Genomic DNA, 15935 nt, shown 5'->3' with positions numbered 1-15935 from the left:
TCATTTATATTTAAAAGTGTAAATGATTTTAAAATCAAGTTCATTAAATTTTAATGTTTTTATAATCAATTCATCTATCTCAAACAAGAATCAAGCTAAATCCATATTTATAATCGGTTTAAAATTAAAACACATTAAATTGATCTAAATATTATTAGAAATCAATTTAAATTTGGGTCATTTATGCTAATAGTAAGAAATATAAATTAAAATCACCAATTAACCTATAATTTTTACTTATTCTATATCCAAAACAAATGATCATAATTGAACTAAAATTTTAGCTTTTAAACATGATCATAGTATCGGTTTATCAATCTTAAAATCTCCAAGCTGAGCCTTTAGTGAGTACAATTGGAAGCATATTTCTATCTTCACAACAGTTAAATCTAACCCAACATAAAAATAAAAGGATGTAACATGACCAAACATAAAAATAAAGGGACCATAAGAAAATTAAAACAGTTCGATATTATTATAATATAATATCTTATCATAAACCACACCCATCCATATTTCTATCCCCTCCTCCTCCTCCTCCCACTTGTTGAGGGCTCTGTAATGTATCCCTCTCTTCTACCATTTCTCAAAAGATAGACCCCTTCAGGTCTCTCTCTCACTCCCCCCCCTCCCTCTCTCTCCGTTTAATTTTGTTATCCTTCCGCTTAAGTTAATCTCGGTAAGCTTGATTGACTCTCTTATCATAAACCACATCCATCTATATTTCTATCCCCTCCTCCTCCTCCCACTTGTTGAGGGCTAAGCTTGATTGACTCTTTTGTTTCTCTGCTTGTTTGTTACATTTCAATCTGTCAAATATTAGTTTTTTTTAGGAAGTTGCTGTTCATTGATTTCTTTTTCAATTTAAGGGTTTTACTAGATAGAGTAAATAGTCAATTGTTCTTCTATTTAGTCAGTGCTTTTTGATTATATATATCTTGAATTGATCAGGTTTTAAGGATATTATGGCTATTATTATTTGTTAGTCTAAAACTGGTAGTTTTTTTTTTTTTGGTAGATAGAAGAGATGCTTCGGTCTGTTTCATGGATAATTGTGATGTTCGAGTTCATAGTAGTAATTAGAAAAAAGATTGATTTTGGTAGATAGAGAGGAGAGTCTTCAGACAAGGTTTACTTACTTTTCTGGTTAGGTTCGAATGATGTTTTAATTTGTGAAATAGTGGGGAATGATGTTAGTCGCTTGTTTTTTCTGTTTTCGATGTTGGTTCTGTTAAATTTTAGCATTTTATTCTTTGTGAAATGAAGTATTTCAACAGGGGATTGCTTTATCCCTGATAAATCTTGACCTGTTTTGATTTTCAAATTGTGACACGCCGCATTTTCCGGAAAATGTATGCAGAAACAACGAATGGGTTTTTGCTTTTCATTGGATGATTTTATGATAAGATTCCTCTTTTCCTATCATTAGACTGGATATTGATTTGTGATTAATTTCCTCAAGTTGGTATTAAGGAACTTCTTTTTTTTTTGTCTTTGCTCCTTTGTTATAAGGTTTTCACTGACATATGCCATTGTGACTTGCAGACTCTTTCCCAAACATAACATGGCTAGGCTTCTAGTTTATTCAGCTAATATTCCTGCCGTAGCTCCTCGCCTAAGGCATTGTCAGTTTGAAGAATCTAAAAAACGAAGAGATTCCTCTGTCAAAATGATGTCCAGCTTACCTTCTCGGGGTTTGGTAATGAGTGGATACTCGGGATTGCGAAGTGCTAACTGTTTAGATACACTGTTGAGACATGGACATTCTTTCCATTCTAAGGTTGCAATTACAATCTCTCCTAGGCAGCAAAAGGCTAAGCGATTTGTACCTAGAGCTATGTTTGAACGTTTTACAGAAAAAGCAATCAAAGTAATTATGCTTGCTCAAGAGGAAGCAAGACGGCTTGGTCATAATTTTGTTGGAACAGAACAGATCCTGTTGGGTCTTATTGGTGAAGGGACTGGAATTGCTGCTAAGGTTCTCAAATCTATGGGAATTAATCTTAAAGATGCACGTGTAGAAGTAGAGAAGATTATTGGGAGGGGCAGCGGATTTGTTGCTGTGGAAATTCCATTCACTCCTCGTGCCAAGCGTGTCTTGGAACTATCATTGGAGGAAGCCCGCCAACTTGGTTAGATTCTTTTTCTTTCCCTTTTTCTGCCTTTGACCGGGCAAAACCTAGTTTCTGGGTATTGGCATAGGTGTTTGGACTAATTCCTCTTAAATTTGGGATGAATACTTTTGAAGATTACTGTAGAATTTCACATTGAACTGTTATTGCAATCACAACATGATATTTATTGTTGAGAGATACAACTCCAATGAGATATTGAACTATGCTAAATGAATGGAATCACAAGATTTGCCTTCTAATTCAAGTCCATTCCAGTTCTTGTGACTCAATTTGTTTCCCTCTCAACTGGGCAGTGATTCTGTTATGTGTTTCTGTGTGATGCTTCAAGAAATGAAGCCCTCAATGTTAACCAGATCCGACCTCCATGAATCTTTTCAGGTCATAACTACATTGGATCTGAGCACTTACTTCTCGGGCTACTTCGTGAAGGTGAGGGTGTAGCAGCCCGTGTTCTTGAGAATTTAGGCGCTGATCCTAGTAACATCCGAACTCAGGCAAGCAATGCATCTTTGGAACTTTGTCATCCTAATTTTCTGTGTCATTGAGCTACTTAATTTGTAATTTTAGAATCAATGAAGTGTTGACTGTTGTGATTAGGTCATTCGCATGGTGGGTGAGAGCACGGAGAACCTGGCTGGATCCACTGTTGGACCTGGAAGCAGTAACAACAAGATGCCTACACTTGAGGAATATGGAACTAATCTGACTAAGCTAGCAGAGGAGGTGATTTAATATCAAGGCTTATTTTTTATGGTTAATATGTTATATGTAGCTACTTCTCTTCTAGGTGCTTGTCTTAAGATGATTTCTTTCTCCTTCAGGGTAAATTGGATCCTGTTGTTGGAAGGCAGCCACAAATAGAACGTGTCATCCAAATCTTGGGCCGAAGAACTAAGAACAACCCTTGTCTTATTGGAGAACCAGGGGTTGGAAAAACAGCAATTGCTGAAGGTCTTGCTCAGAGGATAGCAAGTGGTGATGTTCCTGAGACAATTGAGGGGAAGAAGGTGCGTGCTGGTTCAGTTTCTTGACATGGTTTGGGTGGGCGTCTGGGTTTTTTTCCTCATCCTTTTGGCTTACTTAGTTGTGCTTATTGGGATAAATGGTTACAGTGAAGCTATAAGGTTAAAATTTAACCCGAATACTTGCTCCTGTTTAAATAACAGATTGTGAAATGACTTTTTATTTAGTTGTTACAGGATGTCTTTTGAACTTCAAAAGGTCTCCTTCCATTGGTTTAACAATTGCACCGAATCATGTATGCTCAGGGCATGCCTATTAATAAACAAAGCTTTCTCAATCATTTGTAATGCTTGGGAGATTCAATGATCTGATGGGCAATTGTTTTTTCGTCATTCTAGTACTTATTCATGACCATCAGAATTTGCAAGAAATTTGCATTGCTATGCTGTATTTATGATAAGTTTTTATAAAGGATTTCCATTTAAATTTTGAGTTGGTCAGGAGAATACTGTACTCTAGAAAGACTGATATATATACATATATATATATATATATATATATATTTTGGTGTAACCCAGGTTATCACCCTTGATATGGGCCTTCTTGTTGCTGGAACTAAATACCGTGGAGAGTTTGAGGAAAGATTAAAGAAGCTAATGGAGGAAATCAAGCAGAGTGATGAAATAATGCTCTTTATCGATGAGGTGCATACCCTGATAGGTGCAGGAGCTGCAGAAGGAGCTATTGATGCTGCTAATATCTTGAAACCAGCTCTTGCAAGAGGTGAATTGCAGGTAACTTTTTCTAGTCTTATGCACACGATATTCACTGGCTATTTTTTTAAACCATCAGAGTTTTGGGGATCAGCTAGATGTAATTGTTAAATGCTATGGCTGGAGGCCATTATCAGTTTGTTGCATGCAGTTTGAGTGTTACATCTACTATGCTGACTATTAAGCTTCACTTATTTTTTTCATAAAAATGCTGACTATGAAAGTTGAGTTAATCATACCTTGATGAACCATTCATAGGAGCCTGAAACTTTTGAGTTTTTTTTTTTTTAAATTTTTTTTGGTGCTTGGAGCCTGAAACTTTTGAGTTTTTTTTTAAATTTTTTTTGGTGCTTAAACTTGAGGTGATCATACCTTCTCTCAATTTCTGGCCCCATTGTTTCTATGGTTTGGAAACTCTGAAGCCTTTCCTGTATCGAGTCTTCTTATTAGCTATGAATTTGTCTCTAAATTGTCATGGTTTGTGTTTCCTTGAATTATCGAGTCTTTGTTGGACCTAATTATATGCTGTAATAACTGAAACTGTTATATCCAGTGTTTGGGGCTGGACACTGTCCCTCTGTGTGTGGCCTATATAGGTTATTGTTTATATTTGAAATTTGTGGCTCCAAGTTTCAAATTTGACTTCGATTCTGATTCATCCTCTTTAATGCAGTGTATTGGAGCTACAACCCTAGATGAATACAGAAAGCACATTGAGAAGGACCCTGCTTTAGAAAGACGTTTCCAGCCAGTCAAAGTACCTGAGCCATCTGTAGATGAAACAATACAGATTTTGAAAGGACTTCGTGAGCGATATGAGATCCACCACAAGCTCCGTTACACAGATGAGTCCTTAGTAGCTGCTGCTCAGTTGTCATACCAGTACATCAGGTAAGTGAGCCATAAATGAACTTTTTTTTTCTAGTTCACATTTCTGTTCTATAATTTCACTTAAACGTGGCATTTGTCACACTTATTGCTTCACAATGCTTATTTATAGAGGAGAAAAGTCATTGCTTGTATATCTTAAGAAAACAAGTAATGTATTTCTGAAGTCCATTGTTAGGTCTTTTGAGCAAACCTTGAAGCTTACTTGAAACGGGAGAGACCATATGATGGGCTACCCAAGATTATAAATGGAAAGAGATGAAAATACCTGGGATATCATTCCGTTTCAATTTGCAATAGTTACTGATGCGATTTGACTACCTTGCAGATAGTCTCTGTTAGAGCTGATATTTTTTATCTGTGCATAATTAGTTTTTCCCTACTGTTTTTCTTTCCTTCCTGCTGTACCCTCCACAATACACCAGAAATGTTCTTGGATCATTTCAGAAGCTTTACTCCACTTGGCTTTAATTCTATCAGATGCTCCCAAATTCACAATTTTTTCCTATGAGATTATGAGACTGACTGACTGACAAACGAACCCAGCTTTCAAAGACCTAGCTATGCTACTTAATTACTGACCCATGCTACCTTTTCTAGTGCAGTAGGTAGGAAAGGGAGACAAGAACCTAGAGTCCAATCCGAACCTTCACTTTCACCCAAACCCATGATGTTTAGTGAGGAACAACCAACATGTGAATGTGAGTTTGAAGGTTTTTTTTGCTTGTGATCACCTTTGAACAAATACAAAATTCTTCTATTAGTGATGAAATGAAGATAGGATGAATTAACCTACGCAACTGATCAATCGGGTAGAGCTCATGATCATTGAAGTACCTTTCTATAGAAGATTTTTTTTTTTTTCATTTTTTCCATGTCTGTCTGGTATAAGTAGTCCTTCAAAAGATCTACTCCCTCTCTATAATTACAGTCCTTTAGAAGCTGTCCCTTCCTTGATATTTTTTTTCTTGCATTTGTTTCAGTGACCGTTTTCTGCCCGATAAGGCAATTGATTTGATTGATGAAGCTGGTTCTCGGGTTCGGCTTCGTCATGCACAGGTACAGTCTTGTATCCAGTTACTCCATCATCATCCTTCAATATTCTTTTTTTCCCCTCACTTTATTCTTTTAGGTCCCTGAGGAAGCAAGAGAGCTTGAGAAAGAGGTCAGACAAATCACAAAGGAAAAGGACGAAGCTGTTCGTGGCCAAGACTTTGAAAAGGTACAGATTGCTTCTTTCTTTGTGCCTTCCAATTGTGTAATTGGGTTTTCTAGGACTACCCTGCTTGTTTCCATGAGATCAGACATTTTAATGAACTTCCAAAATATTTTTAGTGGTATGATTTCAAATTTTTTAGCTGTCTAATTATTGAACAGTTAGAAAGTTGTTTTAGAAGAGGTGCCACAGCCTGTGAGACTATAAGACCACCCATTGCTTGTGTCTTTTGTTTCTTTATGTTGACCTTTTTTCTCAATTTGTTGAGCTAACTCACTTCATTGGTAATCTTAAACAGGCTGGAGAATTGCGAGACAGAGAAATGGACCTTAGAGCACAGATTGCAGCTATTGTGGAGAAAGGCAAAGAGATGAGCAAAGCTGAGACAGAGGCAGGGGATGTAGGTCCCACTGTCACTGAATCAGACATTCAGCACATTGTTTCTTCTTGGACTGGAATTCCAGTAGAGAAAGTATCCACAGACGAATCTGACCGTCTCTTAAAGATGGAAGATACCCTTCACAAGCGAGTTGTTGGTCAGGATGAAGCTGTCAAGGCAATCAGCCGTGCCATCCGCCGAGCTCGTGTTGGACTCAAGAATCCCAATCGACCAATTGCTAGCTTCATATTTTCTGGTCCAACTGGTGTTGGGAAGTCAGAATTGGCAAAAGCACTAGCTGCCTATTACTTTGGCTCTGAAGAAGCCATGATCCGTCTTGATATGAGTGAGTACATGGAAAGACACACTGTTGCTAAGCTGATTGGTTCGCCTCCAGGTTATGTTGGTTACACTGAGGGTGGTCAGTTGACGGAGGCTGTTAGGCGTCGTCCTTACACTGTGGTACTCTTTGATGAGATTGAGAAGGCCCATCCTGATGTCTTTAACATTATGCTTCAAATTCTTGAAGATGGAAGGTTGACAGACAGCAAGGGCAGGACTGTAGACTTCAAAAACACCCTCCTGATAATGACTTCAAATGTTGGTAGCAGTGTTATTGAGAAGGGAGGACGCAAGATTGGATTTGATCTTGATTATGATGAGAAGGATAGCAGTTACAATCGGATTAAGAGCCTGGTGACAGAGGAGTTAAAGCAGTATTTTAGGCCGGAATTCTTAAATAGATTGGATGAGATGATTGTTTTCCGTCAACTTTCCAAGCTGGAGGTCAAGGATATTGCTGATATAATGTTGAAGGAGGTCTTTGAGAGGTTGAAGGCCAAGGAAATAGAGCTTCAAGTGACAGAGAGATTTAGAGATAGGGTGGTAGATGAAGGGTATAACCCAGCCTATGGTGCAAGGCCTTTGAGAAGAGCTATAATGAGGCTTCTCGAGGACAGCATGGCTGAGAAAATGCTTTCAGCAGAGATCAAAGAAGGTGATTCTGTTATTATAGATGTTGATTCTGATGGGAATGTTGTTGTTCTCAATGGTCAAAGTGGTGGTGCTCCTGATGCCTTGCCGGATGTGTTGAATGTTGCGTAGAGCTCGACTCCTTTCTCAGCAAACCTTTGCTAGTATGTTGTTTGTAACTCCGGTATTCTTTCGAATTGGCAAATAGTTGTGGTCTGTTTTATTCGAAGGACTACTTGGCAGTGGAACTGGGAGCTGTTTTTTCATTGCTGGCTGGGTTTCAAGGCTGTATGTATCACACTATGATAGCTTGAATAGTTTAGGGGATATGGTGTTTGGGTTAGCTCTATCTTAATGAAATGACCAATCGTGAAAGATTGTTTTATGTAACCGTCTAGTAATACAAATTGTGATTTTACTTAGAAATGGTGTTCAAGCTCTTTCTACGATGAAGATTGTCCGTACCATTACAATTTCATGATGGCTACCCTCAAAATTGTTATCACGAGGAATCTTTCAGATTTTTTTTTGTATTTGTGCCGCTTGGCATGTACTATCATTTTACCAGGCATCCAAGGGACGGCAAGTGAATGTTCTTCACGAGGTGTTCAATATGGAGCCTGGATACAGAAAAACCATTTATTGCAATTTTTCCTTTGTGGAAGTGACGTTACAAACATCCCTTAGAAAAATATGGAAGGGCATGTCACACTCATTTCAGTCTTCCTTGAATCTAAAATCCAAAACGTATCAGCACTGTGGCACCGACCCGAGTCTATTTGATAACCTGTGTTGAAAATTTGCAGTGTTCAATTAATACAACAAATCATGTGGGCGGATGCAATTCAATGTCTTGATACTGCAAATTTTGCTGCTGAGTACAGATGCCGTGGTTTCACAACTGGCCACCAGCGAAATGGGTTTCCCTCTTGATTTTCTTGCCACTGAAATGAATCTCCTGTACCTAGTCATCTATAGCTGGTGAAGACTGCCTCAAAGTAGGGCTGACACTGCCGCTTCTGGTCATTTTTAGTGCATCCAGAGCCTTCTGTATCTCCATGGTCATTGCACTGTCCACACTGCCTGATGATAGCTTCTTGTGTGCTTTCTGCAAGTGAAGCTTGAGCGAGCTGCTGCTCAGACCAGCATTCTTCCCACAGATGGGACAGACTTTCATTTCTGGCTTCCGCCTCTGCCATTCCATGGAAACCTTCCCATGCAGTCGCTGGTCAAGATCCAGTAAAATTCTTGCAAAACCATCATTGGGCTGAGCTCGCCGATGAACTTGTCTTAGAGCATTCCATGCTTCTAATAGAGTGAATTTCCTGAATCAAGAAAGAAAAAGCTCAACGTACAGAACTTATGATGCAGCAGTCTATCCACTGCAGAAATTCAATATCATTATGTGTGCTGATAGAGCTTCCATTGTGCAATTTTTCTACACCATGAAAAGGCTTGCAATTTTCACTTACTTCCTGAGCATTAAATAAGCAAGAACCAATGTGGCACTCCTACTTCTCCCTTCAAAGCAATGAACTAGAACCCTCCCTCCTACTGATTCAACATGATCAATAAAATCAGAAGCTTCTTCAAAGATACAGTTGATATTTGAATCCTCATCGTCAGTTATCTGTTTGAGTAGAAAGTAGTGTTATGAATTTAGGACAGGTTCCAAGTATATGCTGGAAAAAGAACAAAAAATGACGAGCTCATGATTGTTGATCAATAATGCTATAGAGTGTTTGCTGTAGAGATCAATATGTGAAAACTTGGCTATTAGAAACATCAAGAAAATCATACCTAAATTTTATGATCATAGACTGCTGAAATATTAGGAGAAGATGAAAAACAAAAACAAGTTGCAGAGAAAAACAGTTGGTTTTCTAAAATCTAATTACTTTTCTAGAAAGGAGCACACATGAAGCTCTATCCATTGCTATAGTTGCAAACTAAAGAAGTTGCGAGACCACTACAACTGCAACTGCTTCTACCATTATAATAAAATTTTCATTTTTGAAGAGGAACCTTAACAAATTGATCCAGCTTTAGTCATACGTATTAAAACAAAACAGAGCATTGTTCCCAGAAGTACGCAACTAATGCAAATGGAGAAGAACTCACAGAAAAATTTTTGTACTGAAATAGATCTGGGTGTTGAGACTCTGACTGTCCAATTTCATTGGCACACAAACACAAAATATGTGTGATTCCTAGATGTTGCAAAGTGTGCACAGATCTTGCAGCCAGGGCGCCACCAATAAACAGGCTATTTGTGATTGATGATGGTTTCTCTGTGTTTGCAGCTTCGGAGATCAATGATATCCTCTCAAGAATGTGCTCTAATCTTACCTGCAAGTTGAAATGGAAAGAACAAAATCCTAAAATAAGGAAAATAGATTGTTCCATGGATCAGTCTTCTATAGTAGGAATTGATAAACAAAAATAAAAAACTTCATATTAGACATGCAACCTGAACATTGCATGGATCTATTACCTTTAACTCATATGCATCCACGACGCAGTTACTATCACTGCCCTCAAAAAACCCTGTTTGGAAATTGTTCTCCTGACAGAGTTTGATAACATCATTTCTCAGCATTTCATTCCATTGTTCAAGTTCTTTATTTGATTCATTATCCACCTGAGCATATAATTATGCATGTCAAACATTAAGATGTTAGAACAATGAAAAACATCTTTATTTTCTTCCCCTTACACAATGCAGTAACTAAATTTTTCAACCCTTTTCAAATGTATGCTTAGTTGCTTAGCACGTCACGGCATGCTTCTCTACATTTCTCACAAAATAGAGTTTCTAGTAAAGTAAAGATGATTAAATACTAACTCCTGAATGATCAAGCAATTAAACAGTTCCCCTGCTACATGACCTTCTATTCCAGTCAAGTTTCAGAGTTTATGACGTTTAATTATACTTAATGAGGTGACGCATGCTATTGATCCACATGGAAATTATGAAATGACAGTCTATTCTCTTTTGATTCTTAACACATGAGGTTTTTTGGTTTTTTTCCTCCTCACTTTAAAGGGGGCTATTTTGCAGATGAAATGACAGTCTATTCTCTTTTGATTCTTACCACATGAGGTTTTTTGGTTTTTTTCCTCACTTTAAAGGGGGCTATTTTGCAGAAGATTATTAGAAGTACGATGCATCAATGCAATAATTGTTTCTTCTTAAAACTATGTAAGAATGACAAAAATCTGTAGAACATGAGCAAATTACTTTTCATCCAATTGATGGCTTAAAAATTTGGACATTTTGCCTCTTGCATTCCTTGATCATGTTTCAACCCTTTTTTTCACTGCCATCTTGTGCTATTTATGCAGCGTGTCACATAAATTGGTTAACCAGTCCATTTTGGTTAAAAGAGCCAGCTACTGATTAACAACAAAGATGAGAACTTAACCAGTCCATTTTTTCAATTATGAAAATATGTCATATAGGAAATTCGAGCATGGAATTGGAGTAAAAAGACATTTTTGGAACCAAGATTTTGCTTCATGATTATTTGGTTTCCGATTTGTCATCTTTAAGCACCATAACCAGTGATCTATGCCTAGTAAGCATATGATTTTCATATCCATGTTAACTGAAATGCTTACCTTGGCAAATTTATGAATGTCTCGGAGCTTTGTTGTCAGACGCAGGCAACGAAGGGGCTCTACACTCCCCTTGGAAAACTTTCCATGCCAGCTTTCTCTTGACATGGGTGAACAAGAATCTGAGCACTCTTTATTTCCTGAAGATGACCTTGGTGTTTGAGCAATTCGCTGTGAATCTGAATCAATAAACTCTGGATAGTTATCATTAAGAAACCGTTCCTTACTCGGTGGAGAAGGACAATGAACAAATCCATGTGAAGGTGACTCAGGGACCACCAAATCATCTCTGTCACAGTCCCCTGATGTTTTATTTGTGATGTTCAAAAAAACTCGTAACACACTGTCTAGTTTTTGGTGAAGAGTGAGAAGGAATATATGGAAACCTTGCAGATCCCTGAGAGCAGCACGAAACCCACCACGAAATTCCTGAACAGCTGAAGTCATTTCAGTTACTCGTGTATCAGTGAAGTCAGTGCCTTCCAATAAAGGAGCTCCTAATTTCCCCCCAGTTATTTCATACAACAAATTAGAGGAGTAATCAGAACTGTTGATAAGTAACTCAATCAATTTAGGATAATTTGCCTGGTCATTTGTGCGTTTTCCAGCAGGAGGCCGACGAGGAACACCAGAATCAATAGCCACAGCATGAGAAATGAGGAGATCAGAAAACGATGATTCTCCTGATTTTTGAACTCTTAGCATTTTGTTAGACTTTGGAGTTTCTGTAATATCAAAAACATCCGAGCCCTGTGATTCCATTCCTGGTCCTCCTTGATTATGAGAGTTAAGCCTGCAATCCACTGAAGTTGCCCTTCTTTCTTTCTGTAGAGCTTTAATCACCCTTGGCCGGTATCGATTAATTGCAGAGTCGAAAGCATCCTCCAAGGCATTGACATTTGATGGGGTCATTTTCTCAGCCAACAATAGATTTGCGGGATTTCCACGCCATCTCAGCTCACGGCAAGGTAGTCTATCTTCGTTTCTGATGACAAGGTCCAACAGGAAGACCCTACCAATTGCTGCTGCAATTCTTTCTGCAGTTTTACGCGACTGAAATGAATTTGAGCTCTCCAATAAAGGAGATCCATGAACATAGCTGCAAAAACAGGATGTTTTGGCCTTTGAAACACTAATGGAAAAGGCAATTTTGCAATGCTTGTTATATGAAAAACCATGCATCGCCATCACTATAATATTAGAGTACAAGGAGTAGAGACCAGGGACTTGATCGAATATCCTACGAAAGAGGAATCAGCATATGATGATATCAAGTAATACTCTTTACTAGCTCAAACTTTTAGTTATGGTGTCCCAAAGTTTCTTGATAAATGGGTGTGCGGTACTGCTGCTCAGGTCAGTGTAGCCACTTCGAGATTCTAAAAAGCTGAATTTCATTACACACACGTGCACTCACACTCATGATATGGATTATAAAGAACATAAATCTCTTTTCCCAACCCTTCCCCTTTCAGCCTATTAGATAAGTAGACAGCATGAGAAGGAAGTTGAAAATTTTTATGATATCACTTTATGATATGTAATGCAACAAATCAGGTTCTAGTTTCACCTCATCAGGAGAAGGCATCGGCTAAGTTCAAGAGCTTCCAAAAGCTCAGAGCATGTCACTTCACCTACTTCATCTCCTTCCAAAGCTGCTGCAACTCTTGCTTTCTCTCCAGCTTCCTTGATCTGGAGCCACTCTGGGCTGCAATTATGAATGACTCTAGCCTGTAACATTCCAGCAGAAATATTTACCATCATTAAGAAGGCAAGCAAAAGGCCAGACAAGATTTTTTAAGAAGAGATTCAATGCTGGTTGGTCTTAGAAAAATCAGTAACTACTGGGTTATAACAGTGTAACCTGAGGAGTTTGGACTCCTAACCACTTCGCAAATTCATATCCAAGACGTTCTGATTGTGTGGCCATCCTGGAAGAAGAAAACTTTATGACAGCTGCGGCTTCCTTATGAAAAGCGTCAACATTTCCAGGTTGATTGAACAAGGCAAAGAATACAACCCCCCCGGAATTTACAGTTACCTACATGCACACAGCTGAAGAGAATTTGAGATGGCCAATGAGAATAGAAACAGTGATGCACTGGTTTCTTCTCTATTACATACAGGTAAAACTCAATATTCTTTAATGATATAATGGAAAATATAGCAGTTCAACATTGTCTTACACAGAAATCCTAGCTTGTCAATAACCTGAGAACTTGTCTATGCTATTGAATAAATTAAACTCGGTTGGACAAATCCAAAACAACCCCTTATTCATAAGCTAGGTTAGTCAGTTACCTTGAAAAATAAGAATCAAGATGGTATTCATTTAAGAACAATGTCATCCCAAAGGCTTTGTGCTTTAGCTTTAATAATATAAATTAGAAAGCACATGCTGTTTAAACTATACTAGTGTGAATTGGATAACATACTTCAAGGGCTTTGCTCATTTCATCCTCGGAATTTTCATTGCTACTACTATGCTCAGTGTGGTGAAGGGAAGAAAGCATGTCCCAAGAAAAAGAGCTCAACTCAATATCCAATGCAGCAGCTTTACCAAGCCTGTCCCACAAACTGATCTCTGGAGATTGCTCAGGAGGTGGGCTTTTTGAATCAACAAGAGATTCTCCCTGACTGCATAGTAATCATGACAACTAGGTAAAAGGAAAAATCACTCTGAGTATGTGTGTGTGTAGAGAGAGAGAGAGAGAGAGCACACATGCATCATGCTTTAATGAACAAAAACAAAAAAAACTAGCATGAAATGTTTGCAGTTTCATTTATTTGATCATAGAACTACCCAAGATCTCCCCCTCATTCACTTGCTGTAATGAAACAGGCAGGTGATTTATCACAGGCTTCTTGCCAATAGTTATAGTAGGCACTTCTTGGCATGACAATAAGAAATGCAATTAGGAGAGACAAATTTCACTTTATTTTTCTGTTGGTGATGCATTCCTATCGTTCCTAAGAGCATTTCCAATGATCATAAAATTATAAACATCTAAAGACAAAAACTAGATAACTTCTATCAACACTAGAATTACATACATGAATTAAGAAAAAGTTCCCATTTGTGTTGAATGTCTAAGCTAGTTGTCCTTAAATTCCTGTACTCGCATTTCTCACTTCCCAAATTATCGCAAATCTACTTCAAGGTTCCCCTTATAAACTCATTAACTATCTGCCTCACGAGTAAAATTAACAATAAATCATCAACATTCAGTCCATCTGAACCAATCACCATAATTAGTTTGATGGTTGATATAAATAATGAAAGAGAGAGGGAGATGGAAGACCTAGAGGGCATAGTTTCGAGCCTGTAAGGCCGGTGCGGGAACCCTGAGGCACGATACTTGCCACTTCTCTTACGAACCAACTCCAGCCATTGAGCAAACCTATACACCGGGCCTGCTGTTATATCTCCCAACATATACAATACCTGAAATCAAATCCAAAATACTAAACTAGTCAAAATTACCAGTCTTAACATTTCCTCTCTTGAAGTAACAGGAAAAAAAAAGGGGGGCGGAGGAGGGTTTGGGGAATCAACGTAGCCTCCACAACAATCATTTCCCATTCCTCTATATTATCACATTCTACAATTTTCTCACTCAAATTAACAGGAACAAGAAAAAAGAAAGACTTCAATTTATCCATACAAAAATTATTTCCAATGCCTTTATTCAATCACATTCTACCGCTTCCTCATTCAAAGTAACAGAAGAGATATAGAAAAAAGAACAGAAATTTCAATTTACCCTCAACAATAATTACATTGTAGCACCATTTCCACTCCCTCAAAAAAAAAAAAAACAGAAACTTAAAAATTACCCGGGAGGTAACAGTGAGAGGTAAAGGAGGATCAAGTTCTTCAGATCCGAGGTCCAGTTCCCTCTCCTCCTCTTTCTCCTGCAATTTCCACATAAATAACCAACAAAAAAACAGATCTTAATAGTGTTAAATACGTGATATTAATCACTAAGACAACCATGATCCATAAAATCCATCTAAGTTTCTATCTAAATTAACAACGAGAGAGAGTGGACGCATAAATCTTTATTCTTTACGTGCCACCAGTGCATATATAGAAAGAAAGAAAAAGAGTGGTATTTTGTTTTTTGTTTTTTTCCCTTTACCTGTACCTCGATTGTGTTGTTGATGACTGATAAAGACGCTTCCTTTTCATCTTTTGACATCATTTTTTTTTATTTAAATTGGCTTTGAGAATAAGAGGTTGTATATAGACACACACATACACTATACTACTAGTGTAATGCAACAATTATCAAAATTAAGAGAGAAAAATGATGAGCCAGTTGCTTTTTTTTGGACCAGGAAAGAGAAAGGGAAAAGATTTCCCGCCTTTTTAGGTGGGTTGGGCAGATTGGTCAATGGAGAGTTGGGATAGAGAGAGACAACTACAGTGGTGTGCTGTAATGTAATGCTTTAGTTGCAAGAAAGTAAGGTGGTTTTTTATGATGACGACAACAATGTAGTTTGTCTGTAGATCATGATGACAGGACTAACACAAGATGGGACCATGGCAGCCATGGCTTCCGGCGAAGAGAGAAGAGATACCCTGTGATATGAGGTCATGGTCGGTGATGGGTCATGTGAGGGGGACTTTAACTGACAATAGCGTATTTGTTTAGCAGCTCTGATTTTCATAAATTTTATTTTTAATTTTTTTTATTTAACTTATTTTAATACAATAATATTAAAAATACATTTTTAAAAATAAAAAAAATATTATTTATATATATTTTTAAATAAAAAATACGTTGAAAAATAACTATTAATAAAATATAAACTCCTTAAATATTTGTTTGAATTGCGCTGGAGTCGCTTTTCAAATGGTTCCTAAATTAGCATCTACATTTAAATTCTATATTTTGCTATTTAACATGTCTGAACATCATTTTTTATGTTATAAAAAAATTAGTTTGGCCAAGACAATGCGAGCTACCTATCTGATTACATACTAG

The 15935-nt window shown here is 37.6% G+C and overlaps 2 protein-coding genes across 4 annotated transcripts; one reads left to right on the top strand and one right to left on the bottom strand.

Moving 5' to 3' along the window:
- The first annotated feature begins 502 nt into the window (after positions 1-502).
- Positions 503-7752, top strand: LOC105136558 (chaperone protein ClpC, chloroplastic). 2 transcript variants are annotated; one of them, XM_011041954.1, is made up of 10 exons: positions 503-607; positions 1546-2132; positions 2514-2629; positions 2733-2858; positions 2957-3142; positions 3677-3892; positions 4545-4762; positions 5743-5818; positions 5892-5981; positions 6274-7752. In XM_011041954.1, exons 2-10 carry the CDS (start codon positions 1565-1567, stop codon positions 7456-7458), a joined length of 2781 nt encoding a protein of 926 aa, XP_011040256.1. In that variant the 5' UTR covers positions 503-607; positions 1546-1564; the 3' UTR covers positions 7459-7752. The 2 variants fall into 2 exon arrangements, with proteins under 2 accessions (XP_011040256.1, XP_011040255.1); XM_011041953.1 differs by having other exon boundaries at positions 521-679.
- A 199-nt stretch (positions 7753-7951) lies between these two features.
- Positions 7952-15527, bottom strand: LOC105136559 (dual specificity protein phosphatase PHS1-like). 2 transcript variants are annotated; one of them, XM_011041955.1, is made up of 11 exons: positions 15087-15527; positions 14782-14859; positions 14247-14389; positions 13380-13581; positions 12809-12985; positions 12515-12675; positions 10948-12043; positions 9821-9967; positions 9448-9675; positions 8799-8956; positions 7952-8651 (listed from the first exon to the last, which is right to left on the bottom strand). In XM_011041955.1, exons 1-11 carry the CDS (start codon positions 15147-15149, stop codon positions 8291-8293), a joined length of 2814 nt encoding a protein of 937 aa, XP_011040257.1. In that variant the 5' UTR covers positions 15150-15527; the 3' UTR covers positions 7952-8290. The 2 variants fall into 2 exon arrangements, with proteins under 2 accessions (XP_011040257.1, XP_011040258.1); XM_011041956.1 differs by lacking the exons at positions 14782-14859; positions 15087-15527 and having other exon boundaries at positions 13380-13601; positions 14247-14302.
- Positions 15528-15935: the final 408 nt, after the last annotated feature.

Source organism: Populus euphratica, unplaced genomic scaffold (genome assembly GCF_000495115.2).
Source record: "Populus euphratica unplaced genomic scaffold, PopEup_1.0 scaffold133.1, whole genome shotgun sequence".
Lineage (NCBI taxonomy): Eukaryota > Viridiplantae > Streptophyta > Magnoliopsida > Malpighiales > Salicaceae > Populus > Populus euphratica.
This window is presented reverse-complemented; position numbering and strand designations above follow the sequence as displayed.

Coding starts and splice junctions, on each gene's coding strand:
- LOC105136558 (XM_011041954.1), top strand. CDS start 1,565: ATGGCTAGGCTTCTAGTTTATTCAGCTAATATTCCTGCCGTAGCTCCT. Junction 2,133..2,513: donor GGAGGAAGCCCGCCAACTTG/GTTAGATTCTTT, acceptor GAATCTTTTCAG/GTCATAACTACATTGGATCT. Junction 5,819..5,891: donor TTCGGCTTCGTCATGCACAG/GTACAGTCTTGT, acceptor TTATTCTTTTAG/GTCCCTGAGGAAGCAAGAGA.
- LOC105136559 (XM_011041955.1), bottom strand. CDS start 15,149: ATGATGTCAAAAGATGAAAAGGAAGCGTCTTTATCAGTCATCAACAAC. Junction 14,390..14,781: donor CTCTCACTGTTACCTCCCGG/GTAATTTTTAAG, acceptor ATTTGATTTCAG/GTATTGTATATGTTGGGAGA. Junction 12,676..12,808: donor TAGGAGTCCAAACTCCTCAG/GTTACACTGTTA, acceptor GGAATGTTACAG/GCTAGAGTCATTCATAATTG.